Here is a 19,318-nt window from a genome sequence, read left to right on the forward strand (position 1 = left end):
CAGCTACCAGTCCTATCCCTTAACTAAGAATAGATAACCAAGAATCCTCAAGCAAATTAAAAGTAACTGCAGCATGGAAGAAAAAGACTGAAGTAAACAAATAAAACTACTGATCCCAGAGCAATTTGGGAATTTTGGAAACAAGAAGGAACTGCGGGGGGAAAAATGATAATATTCTCAGTAAAATTCAAGAAGATACAGCATGAATAAAACAAGAGCTAGATACCACAAAACAGGAACAATCAGAGAAAAGAAAGATTCCTTAGAAACGGAAAATCACCGTAAGTGACTCTTAATCTCACAAAACAGACTGAGGGTTGCTGGGGGGAGGGGGGTTGGGAGAAGGGGGGGTGGGGTTATGGACATTGGGGAGGGTATGTGCTTTGGTGAGTGCTGTGAAGTGTGTAAACCTGGCGATTCACAGACCTGTACCCCTGGGGATAAAAATATATTATATGTTTATAAAAAATTAAAAAATTTTTAAAAAGAAACGGAAAATCAGTTGTTGAAATAATAATAATAAAAAAAAGTCAACAGGACCGTGAAATAAAATTGAGGGAAGTTCCCAGAATGTAGGGGACAAAAAACAAAAACAAAAACAAAAAACAAAGAAACACAAGGTATGAGAGAAATTTTAAGAGATAGAGATCAGCAGTTTCAACATCTGAATAATAGGAGTTCTAGATAGAACAGAAAAAAATGAAAGAAGAATAGTTAAAAACATATTAGAAGTTAATTTTCCAAAACTGAAGGACTTCAGAACAGATGCCCAGAACAGTGAACCCAGGAAGTGGTTACTCCCACCCAAGGGATTACTGTAGCCTCCCCACCCATCTTCTTGCTTCTCCCTTTGTCATCTTCCCTTTCACCGCCCCCCCCACCACCAGTATGTATTCCGAAGAGCCTGAGGGATCCTCATAAAACCAAAGTCAGATCCTCTCCTACCTCTGCTCAAAAGTCTCCTGTGGATCCCACTGTGGCTTACAGGACCAGATAAGATTAAGTCCTGTTATCTATCTGACCTCATATTACTTCCCTCTCTACCTTTACTCTAGCAACTTTGACCTTTACGCTCTCTAAAAATGTCAGGCAGGAGGAAAAAATGGTAGACACTGTCCTGTTCCAGGGCCTTTACGCTGACTGTTCTTTCATTTGAAATGTTCTTTCCTCAGGTGTCCACTTGGTTAGCTCTCTCATGTTATGCAAGTCTTTGCTCATATTTGACCTTTTCAGTGGGTCTTTCTCTGACCAACCTATTTAAAACTACAATAATCTCCCACCCTCCCTGGCATTCCACATTTCTTTTTACCATGATTTATTCCCCCCCCCATTGCACCTACCACATTTTAACTTATTGTATATTTTACTTCTTTATCTGATTATTTCTTTCTCTTGCTTTCACTAGAATATTTGCTCTTTGAGAGCAAGAATGTCTATCTTCACCACTGTGTAACCTCAGCATCTATAACAGTGTATGGCACATAGTAGACATTCAAAAAATATTTGTTGAATGAATGAATATGATAAAGGCAAATGACTCAAAGGAAAAGGAAAGTCTATTAGAAAGTGTGTGTGTGTGTGTGTGTGTGTGTGTGTTTAATGTATAACTGAGAAAATCATGGTCCATATATAAAGGAAAATAGAGTATAACATGATTATAAGCCACTGACAGAACATAAGGGAGACTCTCTTCTACCTTGAGAGTAGAAATCTTCTTTGAGAGGCCCAAAGACTGTGTCTTTGGACTTGTAAAGAAGGAAGTGTATTCTTGGCTCAGTACCCAGCTGGGTTTTGAAAAATATTTACATAGTCATGATAACACAAATGTTATTTATTGGTTTTCAGGTTTTAGAGCCAACCTGGGGACAAAACATAAAAGACCTGGTTGTGGCTGCAGAACAGAACGTAAATGTTAATAACCTGAACAATGTAAAGGAAAGATGAAACTGAGAAGTGAGTCATTGAATGGGCAGGGGGAGGGTAGTGACCCTAATATCCTTGTACTAAAATGTGGGTAGTTGAAATTATCTGTCAAAAATGGATGGAATAAGGAAGGGAGGCTATATTTTTTCAAGTTATAAAATTAAGCAAGAACAAAAAAAGGAATATCAATGTTTAAAAATGCAGGGGAGTTGGTGCTCAGTGGCTATTGAATGGCCTGAACCTGCTTCACAGACTTGTGTTGAGAAAGGACTCAATGTGCAAGGAGCAGGGGAAAAAGAATTAGTCCAAAAGAGGGTAGCCAGTTTCCTCATCTATGGGAAATCTGTCCTTGGTTTAACAAAATGAGGTCATTGTGATTGTGGGTAGATGGCTTTCTGGGCATAGAGTATTACAAAATAGATTGTCCTGCACATAAAAGGAAGAAAAAGAGAGATTTCACCAGCAGCTCATGATAGGGGACATAGGAATCTGAAAATTGAAAATAGAAGAGTTGTCTCCTCCAGAGGCTGAAGGACAGAAAGGGCCCAATAGCAATGAGGAGTGGGGACCAGGAGAAGGGATCATTAGTAGGCCTTTCCTAGTGATGGAAATGACTGAAAAAAAGTGTGAAGAACAGGAAAGTCTGTCCAGTTTTAAGCTGATTGCTAGACTATGCAGATTTAGATGACTAAAGACATGATAGGTATCCTTGGAAAGAAAACTTTGCCACCTACTTCCGGACTTATCTCTAAATTTTCCAAAATTTTGCAAAATTCAGAGGTACTTATTTTGCATAGTTTGGGGAAAGGAAAATATGTTAGGAGAGGGTTGGTGGTTAAGGATATTCTGGGTTTCCAATTTAAGCCTCAGTGATGTGAAATCTTAGATGTTCCTGGATTAGGCAGTTTTATCCTCTGACGTTCTGCACTAAGCCATCTTTAGCCTGCCTTTCCTTATCTCCTGAACAGAGCTGCTGGTAATAACTCACCTTTTCACCTTTGTCCTTAGTTGATATGTAGGACCCATATGATCTCAGGTATTTGCCTGCTGATGTATGGATGCTGGAAACTTGTCTGGGACTCAGTGACCTTGGATCTCAGTTTTATGGGTAGGTGCCAAGATCAAAATATCCCAAGTGTTCACAAGGAGAAGGTTGAAAGAAATCCCTCTGATCAAAGCGTGAAGATTGTGAATGAATTTGTTTTTTCTCTTCTGATAAGGTTTCTTCCGGTCCTCTGATTCTCCAGGTCATAAGGTAAGTGTGACTATGGTATTAGGTTAGGAAGATGGTGGTATTGAGAGTGGAGTGGGGAAGTTTGGCTTCAAAAATCTTTGGGAATGCCTCACCAATGGACTTAAACTGAGATTTTGCTTGAGTTCCCTGCTTGAATCCAGTATCTCCTAAGCTTTCAACTGTGTATTCCTTTAAAGTTATTCCAGGATCCCAAAGGCCACAACTAGGACTGAAAATGCTCTGGAATTTAAAATGGTGGAAGTTGTAACAGAGGATATGTAACAGAGGGTGTTCTGTGGGGAAGAAATTGTACAAAGGCTTCTAAGCAAGAGAAAGCAGGGCTTATCTGGTAACAGTAAGTGTTTCGTTTGGTTGGAATATAGGTAGTGCTCAGAAAAACAACAAGAAAAAGGCTGAAGAACTAGTTAGGGCTAGATTTGGGGAGAACCTTCAAATCAGGCTCAGGGATTTCTTGAAAGAGTAGTTTATACTCATTGTCTTGTATACCTCATCTCAGCTCACTGTAATCAAGAAGCTACTGCATGGCATAGACTTCCAAGTAAAAATGGCTTAAATAAGACATACATGTATTTATCTCACCCAAAAGAAATCTAGAGGGTAGGCAGTCCAAAGCCAGTATGATGGCACTGTGAAATTGTTAAGAGACCCAGGTTCTTTTTAGTTTACTGCTCCACTATCCTTAGGATTTAACCCTAGTCTTCATGGCCTTTATTCAAGGAGGTTGTGTCCAGCTAAAACTCAAGATGTTTTATTACTAAGGAGGAAGATAAGAATGCCACAAATGTCTGTACTGAAATTATCCCCTCCAAGGTCACCAGAGACCAACTACCACCTGATTGTTATAATCCCTAGACATTTTTTCAGGACTTTTAAAAAAATTAATTAATTTACTTTCAGCATAACAGTATTCATTATTTTTTCACCACACCCAGTGCTCCATGCAATCCGTGCCCTCTATAATACCCACCACCTGGTACCCCAACCTCCCACCCACCCACCCCCGCCACTTCAAACCCCTCAGATTGTTTTTCAGAGTCCATAGTCTCTCATGATTCACCTCCCCTTCCAATTTCCCCCAATTCCCTTCTCCTCTCTAACTCCCCATTTTCTTGACCTCTTGATAGCATTCAACAATATTGACCCCTTCCTCCTTTTGAAATAATCTTTTCCCTTGGTTTTGTGACACTATATTCTCCTGCTTTTTTCCCTATCTCTTTGGTCACTACCAACCTTCTCTCTCCTGGGCTCCGTTTCCCCCACCTATGCCATAGTCACTGCTGGTCTCCAGGGCTCTTCCTTAGGCCCCATCTCTTCTAGGGATGCACAGTCTTCTCAGGTGCTAAAAGTGCTAGCTTAAAGAACCATTTATATACTGATGACTTCTAGATCTGTAACTTCAGTCCAGACCTCTTTCCTAAGCTTCAGGCATGTATATTCAACTGCCTGTGGAATATTTCTTCTTGGATGTCCCACTGGTATCTCAATATCAATGCCTAGTTCCCCTCTGTTAGTATTCCATATCTCGGTGAAATGGGTTACCATTGACACATTTGGTCTCTCAAATCAGATCCCTAACAGTTCCCTTTGATACTTCTCTCCTTCTCATCCCTGTCCCCACACCCAATTATTCATAGTCTTTTTGCTTTTTTACTTCTTTAATATATTCTGAATTTGATTATTTCTCACTACCTCCATTCCTACCACTCTAGGCCAAACCACAATCATTGCTTACCTAGATGACTACTCACCCTCTTTCCAGGTAGACATCTAATCTATACTCCTTATGGATTAGGCAGCTAGGGTGTTGTCTCTAAAACACAAATCTGCATTGTATCAAAACCTAAGACCCTTCAAAAAACCTCTCAGTGCTCTCAAGATCAAGGCCAAAGTCCTTATCTTGGCATTCAAGGCTTGCTATGATTTAGAAGCAATGAGAATTTGGGTACTAGAGCTGGAAGACAAGGAGGAGCTGTGTCTAGCATGAAATAAAGCCCTGTGGATGGGGAAGGGAACCTAGGAGGCAAGAAAGTGACGAACTGATAGAAACTTGGAGGGAGCAACAATTCAGAGAAAGAGAGGAATCAGGAGAACAGAGGCCTATCTTAAATGTATGGGAAATGTGTGTGTGTGTGTGTGTGTGTATGAATTATCTATAAAATGAAGGGATTGATGTTTTATTAGCTTAGTAAAGGAAAAGGTGACCTCATAAAACAGAAGAGGTATGACGATTTGAATTACTTTTGAGTGTAAGAAAGGCATTGAATTTCTGTAACTGACTGCTGTGCTGAATTTTATTATGGTTTCTAATAACTTTTTAGTTGATGGTCTTGGGTTGTCCAGGTCTGCATTCATATTACTCAATAACTAATGACAATTTTGTCTCATCTTATTTTGTTCTTTTGAATAGACCCAATTACTTATGCAAATTTATTAGGTGATAAAGGTGTCATTTCACATCAGTGGGAAAAAGAGATTCACACATGGTATAGGGATAAGAAACTGTGATTTTGGAAAATAATTAAGCTGAACACTTACAAAACAGATTTTGGAATAATCAAATATTTAAATGTAGATACAGAAGTCATAAAAGTGCTTGAAAAAATAGGGATTGTAATATAGGAGTGTGGAAAGCATCTTTAAGCATGAAGCAGAGAAAGAGAAACAATCTAAGTGTCCATATCCGTGTATCCTGGACTGGTTAAATAAATTATGGGCCATCTATACAAGAAAAAATTATTCAGCTGTTAAGAAAAATGTGCACTATGGAAAGCTGCTTAGAATATATAATGGGCGGGGCACCTGGGTGTCTCAGTGGGTTAAAGCCTCTGTCTTGGGCTCAGATCATGATCCCAGAGTCCTGGGATCAAGCCTCCCATCAGGCTCTCTGCTTGGCGGGGAGCCTGCTTCCCTTCCTCCGTCTCTGCCTACTTGTGATCTCTGTCTGTCAAATAAATAAATAAAATCTTAAAAAATATATATATAATGGGGAAAAATCAGGTCACAGAACAGTAGGTGTTGGATACCATTTGTGGGGAGAAAACCCAAATAATTAGTATATGAATCGAAAAAATCTAGAGGGATGTATATCAAAATGTTGGTAGTGGTTATTTCTGGGAAATAAGATAATGGTGGCCTTTCATTGGTATGTTATATATTTCTGTATTATTTGAATTTTCACAACACATTACCTTTGTAATAAGAAAAAAAGATATAAAAATAAATACATTCAATGAATGAATCGCTTTGAGAGGATGGTTTTAGTTGGAAGGTCTGCAGACTGAGCCTGGTACAGTGGCATAAACATGGGCTTTGGCGTCAGACAGCCCTGAGCAGGGCCCCATTGCCCCACCCCCAAGGAAGGAGGGGGGTGGCAGGGGGCTGCGGAAAGGGGCTGGGCTGGGCTGGCTGCAGCTCTAGTCCTGGAGGCTGAGACTTCGAGAGGGATTGAGAGAGGGCAGACTCATCCCGGACTTGCTCGAGGACAAGGTGAGGGGCGTTGAGATTTGGGTTTCCTGGCAGCCAGACAGTGATTTCAGTCCCCTCGAACCTATAGCCAGGCAGGTGCTGCAGCTGAGGGAGAGATGACCTGGAGCGGGATGTAGGCAACGAGGACTACGTAGGGTAGCAGGCGGTAAGGACTGGGAATCAGAGACTAGTGGGGGGAGGAGAGGAACCAAGTTTGTGGATGGCAGACTGGGAGGGGGAGGGGAATACTGAGGAAAAGTGGAATCCAGAGAAGAAAATAGAGAATGCAGAGAAGGGTTAAGGAGTGCTAGGGAAAGGGGTGCACAGGTAACACGGGAGGATGTAAGGAAGGAGAATAAGCAATTCTGTGAGGTAAAATAGATAATGCGAGGGGGAGCAGGGAGCAAGGCAGAGGGAATACGGTCGATAAGGAATAAGTAGCGGGGGGGGGGGGAGGGCAGACTGGCTGCAACCGAGGCCCCCTAGGGAGGCGGAAAGGGGCGGGACCACTTCCGGTCTGGAGCCGGGAGGGCATTCTAGGAGTTTTGGAGGGGCTTGGAGAGTGGACGCACTCTGAAAATTAAGGAGAAGGAGGTGAGATGCGGGGCCCGGCTCTGGATCACAGCCCAGTAGGGATCGGCCCCACCCTTTGGGATCTGGAGAAAACCTGCTGTAGGGACCGGATCATACCGGATCCATCCGGATGGGAAGGGAGGGGGCTGAACCCGGTTTGGCTGAGCCCAAGATGGAATCACTGGCTCCATTCTGATTTGAGAGCGGGGGGTGTATTAAAGAAGGGGCGGAACCAAGATGCGCTTTGCCCCTGGCTGGAGGGGGCGTGTTGTGAAAAAGGGCGGGACCCGCCTGTAGTGTGGATTTGGGGTGGGTGTAAGGAGGGGAGGGGCCAAGACCGCCAGACACTGCGAAGATTTTAGAGGGAACCTTGTAGGGGAGGGGCGGGACTGAATGGAGCAGGGAGTGTGTTGGAAGGGGTGGTGGACTGAGTCCGGACCCCTGCGCATGCGCACTGTGGATCGCTAAGAAGGGGCGTGTAGAGAAAAGACGGCGTAGAGACGGGGGCAGCTGCCGAATGCGCATGTGCACGGTGGACATCAAAAGAAAGCTTGTTCTGGGAGAGCGGGCAGGGGGGTGAGGTGGGCCCTGCAGCGAATGCGCATGCGCATTGTTGGCCTGCGGCTGGGTGGGGGGGTTGCACTAGGAAAAGGGGCGGGGTCCTTAGAGCTGCCGCGCTGGCACATCTTCCTGGAGAAGGGGAGGGTGCGGCTGCGGAGAATTGAGATCTAGACGCTTTGGATTATTTAATGTGAGAACGGAGTCATTGGGGCTGGGGGAGGGGGTTGGGATTGGGGCCCTGGGGAAAGTGAGGATCAGCTTCCAGGCAGAACAGGAGAGGACGATCAGGAGCCCCCCCCCCCCCCCACTTTGACACAGGCCTTCTCTCTCAGGCTCAGCGCTCGCCAGGCCAACTTGAGACATGTCTGACACAAGCGAGAGAGCTACGGGTCCAACCCGCTTCCAGGTAAGGCTTCTTTCTGTCCTCTCCCTTGCTACTTTTCTTCAGCCCCTGTTCCTGCCTTAGTTCCCTTGGCACCACCCCTCCCATCCTTGTCCTTCTTTACCCACTTAACTGCCTGGGTGCCCTCCCCCCGCCACAGTAGAGGGAAGGAGGAAAGTAGGAAGGAATGAAGGATGGAGAAAAGAAGGAGGGAGGGAGGGCAGGCCTGCCCTTCTTTTGCCATCGCCACCTGCTCAGAGGAAGGAGAGGCCTTGTTGGGGTTAGGTGGGCAGAGCACACTGAAAGGAAGAGTTAGTATAGGTCAGAGGGGTGAGGCCCTGGAATATTGGAGCCATTCGTCTAGTTAGGGGTGGGGAGGTCTGTGAGCTTTCCTGCTTCCTCATGCAGACTGAAGCTTCAGAGAAGGACAGTGGCTTGAAGATACAGACCCTATTGACAGTGACCCAGAACTTGGAGGTCTCAGAGACACTGAAGACTTCAAAGGCACCAGAGGTCTCAGAAGCCATGAAGGTGTCAAATGCTGCAGGAGTCTCAAAGGCCACAGAAGTCTCAAAGGCCCCAGAGGCTCAGAAGGCAGCTGCCACTCAGGCCTCACCTACCACTAAGCTGACTGATACCCAGGTTCTGGCAGTTGAAAAGAAGAGTCCAGCAGCTGACACCAAGATGCAGAGTGCTAACCCTCAGCCTGTGACAATGCCTGCCACTGAGACCAAAAAGGTCAACTGTGTGGCTGATACGAAGGTGGTTACAAAGGCCCTGGATACTGAGGCTCCTGCCTCTCAGGCTTTGGCAGATGAACCTAAGCCTGAGGGTGCAGCTGCTCAGGCACAGGAGAATCAGGATACTCGGCCCAAGGTCAAGGCCAAGAAAGCCAGAAAGGTGAGACCTCTATAATCACCAGTCTTTTCTTTCTGCTTCTTTCAGTTGGTTCATTTGTTCTACAAACATTTAGAAAGTTCCCTGTGCTCGTTAAGGCTGGTGGGGAGGAACAACAAGAGGCATGTGATGTACTTTCTCTCTGTAGAGTTCACAGACTTATAGAGAATTGAGATAGTACACATAGCTGCAATGTGAAAGTAAAGCGGTTTATATTTCCATAGTAGCTACCATGTGTTAGACCTTGAGCTAGACGCATTCATACAGATTATTTCATTAAATCCTGAAAGTAATCCAGTTTTATAGAAAAGGAAGCTGAGTCCCAGAGAAGTGGGGTGACTTTTCCAGGGTGGTACAAGCAGAGTCAGTGGTAGACATAGGAAGAGGAGAATCCTTGGGCCCCACCCTTAGGTTGCTCCAGGCCTGGTAGAGAGATGAAATTCCTGCATGGGAGTCAGTGAAAAACAAAGCCAAGACTCAACGTGGCCAGTGTCTAGTTAAGTGTTACTCTAGGGGTGGGATTAAGGACCACCTGCTCCATCTGACAATATTGAACTTCCTTTCTGTTGATGCAGGTGAAACATCTGAATGGCGAAGACGACGGAAACAGTGATCAGAGTCAGGCTTCTGGAACCACAGCTGGCCGAAGGGTCTCAAAGGCCCTAATGGCCTCAATGGCCCGCAGGGCTTCAAGGGGCCCCATAGCCTTTTGGGCCCGCAGGGCATCAAGGACTCGGTTGGCTGCTTGGGCCCGGAGAGCTTTGCTCTCCCTGAGGTCACCTAAGGCCCGTAGGGGCAAGGCTCGCCGTCGAGCTGCCAAGCTCCAGTCATCCCAAGAGCCTGAAGCACCACCACCTCGAGATGTGGCCCTTTTGCAGGGGAGGGTAAGAACCCTGTTTTCTCCATTCTGCCTTATTTACTTCATTGCCTGTCTTTTCTGTCTTCTTCTCAAATATTCTGCAAACATATTTTGATCTTTCTACCTTTTTTTCCCTTTCCCAGGCAAATGATTTGGTGAAGTATCTCTTGGTTAAAGACCAGACGAAGATTCCCATCAAACGCTCAGGTAGAGTCCTGCTAACCCTCCCCCTAAGCTGTGCCCTCCGCTGCCCTCTTTCCCATATGCTGAGGACATTCCTTGCCCTTATGCTCCTACCTTTGTACTCCCAGAGTTCTAATTTGGTAGTGCTAGCATCTCTGTTCATTACTTCAGAACCTGTTTGTGCCACCCACAGCAGGGTTGGCAGAGGGTCTTTAGCTTGGATTTGGGGCCACCTGGCTTCACTTCAGCTCAGGTGCTTGCAACACTCTCCCCTTGCAGACATGCTGAAGGACATCATCAAAGAATACACTGATGTGTACCCTGAAATCATTGAACGAGCAGGCTATTCCTTGGAGAAGGTGAAGGGGCAGCCATGGGGGATGGATGCAGTGGGGAAGCATCGAACTGACCAGGTGTACATGTCTGTTCTGGGGTGGGACCACAGAGACTCACTAATTCAGCCCTATCACTGTGTGAATGGATAGACAGGAAGGGGCCTCCCCATAACCAGAATGCCTAAGGAGGGACATAGACTAGTCCAGGGTCACATAGCATGTCTTCTAAAAGCACAGCTAGGACCCAAGCCACCCGACTTAGTCCTGCTTCTGTCTGCTGCTGGAGATGTCCTGTAATGCATTTTACATGCTCTCGTCTTCCTTTCATTCCCCATTCTCTGTCTCCTTAGATTTCCACAAATCACACAGATGATGCTGAGAACAATAGTAGATTTCTTACCTGTTTGCTGTGAGCCAACCACTTAGGTTTATCTACATTATCTCACTTACCAACCTCCCCTCCCACAACACACACTCACAACCACACCCGCACCCACACCCATACACACCTAAGTACATGGGAGCTGTGGGATGCTCAGGAAGCTGAATTTCTGATCTTAACAAGCTGTTTTCCCCATCCTAGGTGTTTGGGATTCAGTTGAAGGAAATCGATAAGAATGACCACTTGTACATTCTTCTCAGCACCTTAGAGCCCACTGATGCAGGCATACTGGGAACGTAAGCTGGGAAAGAGCTGGGGTGGGAGACTGTGCTTTCGTCTATGGCACTACCTTATTCCTGTCATCTCTCCCCATGGTCCCTTGGAGAGGTAGGAAGACAGGACTTAAAAATCCCCTGTTCCAGTTCTGTCACATAGTTGGAGCCCTGCACATGCTAACGGTGCTTTATTATGATTGACTGAAGGGTGTAGCATCTTGGAGCAGTGCATTCTTCCTGTTTTCTGTTTCTTCAGAAACTTCCCAGGAAAGCAGACCTGTATTGCTTGTTTCTTTCTACTGGCTTTGGTAGAATGCTTCTCAAGGAAGGGCTCCGTGGTGTGGGTGAATCATGATGCTTGAAGGACAGCAGTATCACTGGTGCTTTGTCTAGAATTCTTTTGGGGTAGAGGGGTCTAGCAGAGAAAGAAGGGACTCACATTGGCTGGGTCCCTGGGCTGTCCTAGGTTGACAGGCATTCTTCTAACCTCTTGGCAACCTGGGGTGGAGGATTGGATTTTCCCATTCTACTCTATAGGAGACAGAGACTCAAGAGTCTAAGTGCTTTGCTCAGGGTCACATAGAGCTTGAAGCATAGACTAGGCAGAATTCTGTCATTTCTCAGGAATCTGGGAAAGGATAGCCTAGTGATCTGGCTGGTGTGTTTTTTGAAGATGGCTGCTGGACATAAACCTTTTCTCTACTCTGTTATTTCCCTAGGACTAAGGATTCACCAAAGCTAGGTCTCCTCATGGTGCTTCTTAGCATCATCTTTATGAATGGAAATCGGTCCAGTGAGGGTGAGTGGGTAGGCATGCAGCTGAATGGGTGGCCACAGTTGGAAGTCCACATGCTCATTTTCTGTCCCTGTCTCCTCTTGCCTCCTCTTGCAGCTGTCATCTGGGAGGTGCTGCGCAAGCTGGGGCTGCGCCCTGGGTATGATTGGGCTCTCTCAGTGCTTGCTGTCCATGTTATCATTTGGAAAGAAAGGATGTTCCAGGATTGCATCAGTCTGGTGGTCTGGTGGAATGGGTGGGGATGCTGGTAAAGGGTCCAGGGTTCCAACCTAGTTGGATGGGGAAATGGTCCCAAACATTCCCCCCCGTCTCACTATCTCTTGGGCTTCTATGGAGTTTTCCTCTTGTGCTGGTAATTTCTTTTCCATGTTGAAAATCTCTCTGTATACATCTGGGAAGTGATTGATTGAATATGATTGATTGATTGACTGATTGATGGATTTTTCTTTTTCTGCTGTCAGGATACATCACTCACTTTTTGGGGATGTGAAGAAGCTTATTACTGATGAGTTTGTGAAGCAGAAGTAAGTATGTGTCATGATGGTGTGTTCCATGTGTTTTGCTTATTTCAGAACTGAGTAATTAACCTATGGGGTGTGTGTGTGTGTGTGTGTGCACGCGCGCGCAGGTGGTAGGTAGCTTATTCCTGACATAGTGAGAGGGAACAGGAGGGCACATTTCCTGACCTACATGTACTTTCACATACGCTTTTGGGGCAGTTTTTCAAGGTAGGGATTGTCATCACCAGTGTCGTCCATATTAGTAAACTGAGGTTCAGAGCAGTGAAGTAATTTGCTCAAGTAAATTGCTACATAGGTAGCAAATGGGAGCGTTATATTTAGATCCTGGCCCCAATGCCTAGGATTTTTTTTTTACCATGCCAACCAGGGCTTTATAGAAATTAATCTCCATAAAGAAACGCTGTAGAGTGACAGATTTAGGCAGCCAGGTACTGTGCTGGGGACTTGACTTGTGTATCTCATTTCATTTTTGTAACTACCGCGCAGAATAGATACGGCCATCCCATCCCCACTTTTAGTTGAGGGACCTGGGTCTCAGAGAGTGGAAGTATGATTATGACCCTGGCTGGTAAGGGTCCAGTTTGGTCATGGAGCCCTCCTGACTTTCTGGCCAGGGCCTACCATACCCTTTATCCTTAGCACATGCCACACACTCCCATGCATGCAGTCAGAAGTATGCACAGAAGTACGCTACTCTTGGTGGATTGTTTCTTCCCTTTACAGTCATTTTCTATGGTAGATTGTTGCAGGGCCCACCAGGTCATGGACACTCCCCAGTGGTAGGGTGTGCTCAGAGCTGGGGGCCTAAACAAATGGCTCTTCTCTTTATAACACCCAACAAGAATCTGGGTTCATTGTGACAAGGGGCACAAAACTTGTAGCCTTCTTATGAACATATAGCCTACACATGTCCCACCCCGCACCTCCAAATGGCTTCTGGACAAGACCAATGGGACAGGGCTCAATATTGGAAGAAAAGCTATAGTACTTAGTGGGAGAGGTTGCCACTTAGAACCTATCCAGTCCATACATGGGTGGGCTATGGTTGTCTTAGACACAAAGGCTTTTAACTTCTCTTTTCAAGGTACTTGGACTATGCCAGAGTCCCTAATAGCAATCCGCCTGAGTATGAGTTCTTCTGGGGCCTGCGCTCCTACTATGAGACCAGCAAGATGAAAGTCCTCAAGTTTGCCTGCAAGGTAATTGGATAGCTGCCCAAGCTTGGCATAGCAAGAGTATAGGGTGCTGCTGGCTAGGGCAGGCTGTGCATAGAGCCACTTGCGGCTCACATGTGAACATTCTGAAGCCTCTGCTTCTGGGCCAAATGTTTAGCTGATTGTACAACTAGCACGTCCTTTCCCTAGACCAGATTAGAACAATCAGGCTCAGAGAGGTTGTTAGGTAACATGTCCAAGGTCCCAGAGCTAATAAATGTCAGAACAGGGATGGAATAAAGTACATAACTATTAGTAAATACTAGTAGTAGTATTTATTATATTATTACTATTGTGTAGAGCATGAAGCATGGTGCCTGGCGTACAGTTAGGTGCTCAGTTCTTGGATTCTGATCCTTCTGATGGTGGTTATTTCTGTTTCAGGTACAAAAGAAGGATCCCAAAGAATGGGCAGCTCAGTACCGAGAGGCAATGGAAGCAGATATGAAGGCTGCTGCTGAGGCTGCAGCTGAAGCCAAGGCGAGAGCTGAGATCAGAGCTCGAATGGGCATTGGGCTTGGCTCTGAAAATGCTGCTGGGCCCTGCAACTGGGACGAAGCTGATATTGGACCCTGGGCCAAAGCCCGGATCCAGGCAGGAGCTGAAGCTAAAGCCAAAGGCCAAGAGAGTGGTGGTGCTAGCTCTGGGGCTAGTGCCAGTACTAGTGCCAGTGGTGGCTTCAGTGCCAGTGCCAGCCTGACCGCCACTCTCACGTTTGGGCTTTTTGCGGGCCTCAGTGGAGCAGGTGCCAGCACAAGTGGCAGCTCTGGTGCCTGTGGTTTCTCCTATAAGTGAGATTTCAGGTATCTACTTAGACTGGGTTGGGACAGCTGGGGCTTATAGGGTTGGGGTAAGGAACTGGCTGGCTATAGGAAGGCCAAGGTTGCAGGACCATATGGAGCATGTGGGAAAACCCCACTCATGGCATTTTGTTCCTTCCCTTTTGGTGACTCTCAATTGACTTTTTGCATTTCTTTTACTTGTGTTTTCAGATATTCCTAATCCCAGCAGTTTTTCTCTTCAAGCCAGGGTGCATCCTCAGAAGCCTACTCAACACAGCACCTCTAGGCAGCCACTATCAATCAATTGAAATTGATATTCTACATTAAATCTATTTGCCATTTCTGAGTTTATTGCTCTTTTTTTTGGTGGGCTGTCATATTTTGGTATCACATTTAAAAATAAATCTGTGTTTACTAGATTCAGGGGAGCAAGATTAGCATCTCTCTGGGATAGCTTGGTCCGCATCTCTAGTCTGCAGTGTAGGCAGCATTGCAGTAGGGTGGGGAGTCATGAAGATTCTAAGCACAGAGGACACACTTTGAAGAGCCCTGAGGTGGGCAGATCAAGCAGAAACAGACATGATGTCCAGAAACTGGACATCAAATACAGACTTTAGTTTTGAGAAATTTGGATGAGAATGGGAGGAAAGAGAGGTAGCTAAATGGGAGATAGGGAACAAATGATGATTTTCTTGGGAAAGGAGAGAAAGGCTTGAGCAGGCAGAAGCCAATAAAAAGGGAGATGTCAAAGATTGAATCGGGTAGCCCTGAGGAGGTGGGAGGGTAAGGACTGGGAGAAGGGACTATCCAGAAAGAATTTGGAAAGGGGACTGTGGAAAGATGTCAAGCAGAGGGGATGCTCCAATATAGGATGGAGCTCTTGATTTTTGGGAGACCTTTCCCCCATAGTAAGGTGCCAGCAATCTTGGAATCAAGAAGATGAATTAATTTATCCCAAGATTTTGGTTTTGAAATAAGGTAATTAGATTGAGGGCACTGAGTATGTGGGTCTGCATCTTCATTACTGTGTGCATAGTATCTGACATAGTAGATACACAGAATAGTGGAAGAGATAGATCATGGGACCCAGGCAGGCTTGGGGAGGCAGATGAGGAAATTGTGTGATGAATTGGGAGACTGTAGGAGTTTATGGGCAGGAGTCTAAGTGGTCTGAACAGGGCAGAATGTTAAGTAAATATACCAAGTACCTGCTGTATGTCTGGCAGTGTTCTAGGGATCTGGGAAGGGGTGTTGAGAAAACTGGAAAGATGATCTTGGGGACTAGTCATATGGTCAAACAGTGGGGCAATTGTATTTAAGAAGACAGAGTGGAGAGAACTCTGAGTGGTGTAAGGTCCAAGGATTGGGTGTGTAAAGGGGAGAGAAGATGGCATTTTCTGGAGATGAAGGGTCAATAGCCTGGGGTGCCAAGGTGTTGGTTGGGTTATCCATGTGGACAGTGAAATCACCAAGGATGGTGGTAGGAGTTGGGTAGAGAGGAACATTTGGAACCAGATGCCAAAGTATACTTGTGTGGTTGAAGGTGTCTTCTCAGCTACACTGCCCACTAAGACATAGGGCCTGCAGGTGATCAGAGATTGACCTTCACCCTATTTTGGGGAGTGTTTCCCTGGACCTTTTTCTCCAGGAAGCCCCCAGCATCTAATCCTCGAATACCAGACCCCTAATCACTGGGACAGAATTTTATGGGGGACCTAGAAATAGCTGCCTCTTACCTCCTATAGACTAAGCAATTAAAGATCTAAAAAAAAAAAAAACCAAAAAAAACAAAAAAAAACAAAAAACAAAAACAAAAACAAAACTCCCCACTTCCATTTAGAGCAAGGCAGCTCTTTGCCTATGGCCATGAATCCAGACTTGCTTTTGTTCTTGAGGTGTTCTTCACAGGAAGCAGAGGTTCTTCCATTGAGTTCATAGACCCTGGTTTCCTTGGGAGCTGGGTAGTACCTGGAAGAGGTAGACAAAGTCAGGGACAGCTTAGGCTTAGGAAGAACTCTAGTGGATGGATACTGTATCCAGGGCCCCCCCTCAGATTCTCAGGTAATGTCCATTTGAAAATGGAATGGGGCAGTGATGGGAGCTGGCAAGGAACTTGGGGATTATAATTCTAATAATTAAGTTAATAGTGCTTGATAGAGATAAGGGTATATCATAGTCATGGGAGAACTTCACCCTTTCCACTTCTTTCTGCAGATCACTGGGGCTTGCAGGGCTCTCCATCTCTTCTCCCTTAATGCAAGGCCTAGAATTTGAGAGGACAAGAGGTTGGCTTATTCCTTCCCAAATGTAAGGACTGAAGGCATATAGGGCAGGCGGGAAGAGATGAAGTCTGGTTCCAGGCAAGTGGGGAGTGACCAGAGCAGGGAAGAGGAAATGGAGATAGACTCCAGTTCATATTTTTGCCAGTTGTCAGCTTGGAGGCCATTACTGCAATGAATGAATTCCCACAATTTTCATTCTTTGTTTCAGTACGTGTTAAATTCCAAATAAGTCTGGATTATATTGTATGTCTTCCCCTTGGCTAAGAGATGGAAGACCTCCTAGAGCAGCTTCTCTACCTGTTTTTCATTATCACTCCTTAAGAAGGGTTTTTAGACATTTTTGTCCTAATTGCTATTGCATGAATAGCAATTCATTAAATTTCGATACCACAGATATATTGTATATATATTTAATAATTTTATACTTGTGCTTTATACATAAAATATTTTTTATTAAATACAGGATTAGTGGTGACTAAAATGTGTAAGTTAAAAGTTTAAAAATTATAAAAGCTATTAACATTTAACTTTATAGCTATTTGCCGAACAACTCTTGTTGTTTTAAATATTTTAAAATATTTTTTAAAAAGATTTTTATTTATTTATTTGTCAGAGAGAACCAGAGAGAGCATGCACAAGCTGGGGGAGCAGCAGGCAGAGGGAGAGGGAGAAAGAGGCTCCCCATGGAGCAGAGAGCCTGATGTATTCAATCCCAGGACCCTGGGATCATGACCTGAGCCTAAGGCAGACTCTTAACAGAATGAACCACTTAGTCATCTGTATTTGCTGAAAACTTTAAATGCAATTTATTTACATTATAATGTAATTTACATGGTAACATATCAAATTACATATAAAAATTAGCCATTTATTTTAAGTAGGCTCCACACCCAATGTGAGGTTTGAATTCATGACCTTGAGATCAAGAGTCACACGTTCTACCAACCGAGCCAGCCAGGTACCCCTGAATATTAGCCATTTTTATTTTTATTTTTATTTTTTTCAGCCATTTTTACAACAGATATGATAGCAATGTAATACATTTTTTAAAAGTTATTCACAGCTTATTTTTCTAGCAAAAGTAAAACAATTGGAAATTTATAACTATTTTTAGTGAACTTAATTTTTTAGTGTTGCTTGATACGAGAAAATAAGTAGCTGCTCGATATTCACTCAGGTATTAACAGTTTTTCTTTTCAGTACCTGACGTAATTAATGATGGTTTGAATAACTTTTGTAGAATTAAATAGAAACTATTTTAATTTAATTCTCAAAGCCCATATAACATAAGGGCACTGAAGATCAAAGGCGGTCAATGGCAGCCAACAGGCACTCACAGGCCACTTCTCACTATATGACTGCATAGAAGAATGGATTCAAAGTCCTCCAGTCACAGCCATCTATTCCCTGAGATTTTGTAACACTAACCTTGCATATGTTTTGTGTATCTTCCATGACTTCAGCATTGCTGCTCATGTGATAGCCAAGAAAATCCAGTAAGAGAAATTTAAAACTGAGGAATAAGATTTTTATCCGGTAGGCTTGAGCCTTAGAGGACCACAAACTTACAATAGTTGATTATTGTTGCCTCCTCAAGAGCCAATTTTCACCCCCTTGGGGGTGATTACTCGCCACCCCTCCACCTCCACCCCCACATTGAAAATGCAAGCCCTAGAGTAATATTTCCTTTGGAATGAATAAAGCAAGGTAGAATGAATTCTGGGTACCCAGGAAAGGGGGGTTGGTGGGGGGGAGAGAGAGAGAAAACAAGAAACATCTACTAGAGATCAAGCATTTGTGAGAACAAAATGGATAGCAAACTTTTCCCCAAACTTACACTCTCAATAATGCCTTTATTCAACATAATGCTACTAAATCATGTATAAACACTCACCCCTTCTCCAAAAGGAGATTACCACAAATCTTATCACCCACTATCTCTAGCTCCAAGTCCAGTAATCTTGGATGATATCCTTTCCTATTCTAGTTACCTTGCAACACTTTCTAGATATGCTACAAGCTATGAACTAAATTGTAGGTTGAGCCACCATGCACACACTATGTTCTACAATGGGGCAAAGATGAAGAGGATGGAAATAAATTACACAGAGAGAGAGCAAAAAAGGAAATAAAGGGGATGGTTATAGTCTTTGTTACTGAAACTAGCTTAATTTCAGTACTCTCTAGTATTTTATTGCATTATTGTTATTGCTATCAGTTCTCTAGTCTTGTTCCTTCCCAGTCTTGGACCATCTGACCAGAGTGTTAGCTGGTATCGATTGTGTACCTGGCCAGGTCACTTTGTGGATAAAGAGATCAACCAGCTGCATGGCTCCAAGTTTTGACGCCGTCACATTCTTCCCTTCCTTCTCCTCCTCCTTCTCCTTCTCCCCCTCCCCCTCCTCTTCCTCCTCTTCCTTCTTCTTCTGATAAGAACAATTTATTTATAATCTTATAGTTTTAAAATTTTGTACTATTTAGTTTTATTATGAAATATGGATTAGCATTATTTGACAAAAAGAGGTTTTAACTGACAAGGCCCTCTGTTTAGAGTGCTGGTATGTGACGGTTACATGCTATGTGCCATTTGTCTTTCTTGCTCCTCACTTTAATGGTCCTATTAGCACATCAAG

General features: G+C 44.4%; 1 protein-coding gene and 1 non-coding gene across 7 annotated transcripts; both read left to right on the forward strand.

The window, feature by feature from the left end:
• The first annotated feature begins 6,558 nt into the window (after window positions 1–6,558).
• On the forward strand, window positions 6,559–14,749 carry LOC122896810 (melanoma-associated antigen D2). 6 transcript variants are annotated; one of them, XM_044234882.1, is made up of 13 exons: window positions 6,559–6,664; window positions 8,110–8,183; window positions 8,568–9,059; window positions 9,632–9,940; window positions 10,059–10,122; window positions 10,378–10,457; window positions 11,017–11,111; window positions 11,810–11,889; window positions 11,983–12,025; window positions 12,348–12,410; window positions 13,492–13,606; window positions 14,006–14,424; window positions 14,614–14,749. In XM_044234882.1, exons 2-12 carry the CDS (start codon window positions 8,139–8,141, stop codon window positions 14,414–14,416), a joined length of 1,797 nt encoding a protein of 598 aa, XP_044090817.1. In that variant the 5' UTR covers window positions 6,559–6,664; window positions 8,110–8,138; the 3' UTR covers window positions 14,417–14,424; window positions 14,614–14,749. The 6 variants fall into 6 exon arrangements, with proteins under 6 accessions (XP_044090817.1, XP_044090820.1, XP_044090819.1 ...); XM_044234885.1 differs by having other exon boundaries at window positions 6,585–6,664; window positions 8,096–8,183; XM_044234884.1 differs by lacking the exon at window positions 6,559–6,664 and adding an exon at window positions 7,151–7,237.
• Window positions 13,189–13,316, forward strand: LOC122897870. Its single transcript, XR_006382699.1, has one exon. It is a non-coding gene; the product is annotated as a small nucleolar RNA SNORA11 (small nucleolar RNA).
• Window positions 14,750–19,318: the final 4,569 nt, after the last annotated feature.

This window comes from Neovison vison, chromosome X (genome assembly GCF_020171115.1).
Source record: "Neovison vison isolate M4711 chromosome X, ASM_NN_V1, whole genome shotgun sequence".
Taxonomy (NCBI): Eukaryota; Metazoa; Chordata; class Mammalia; order Carnivora; family Mustelidae; genus Neogale; species Neogale vison.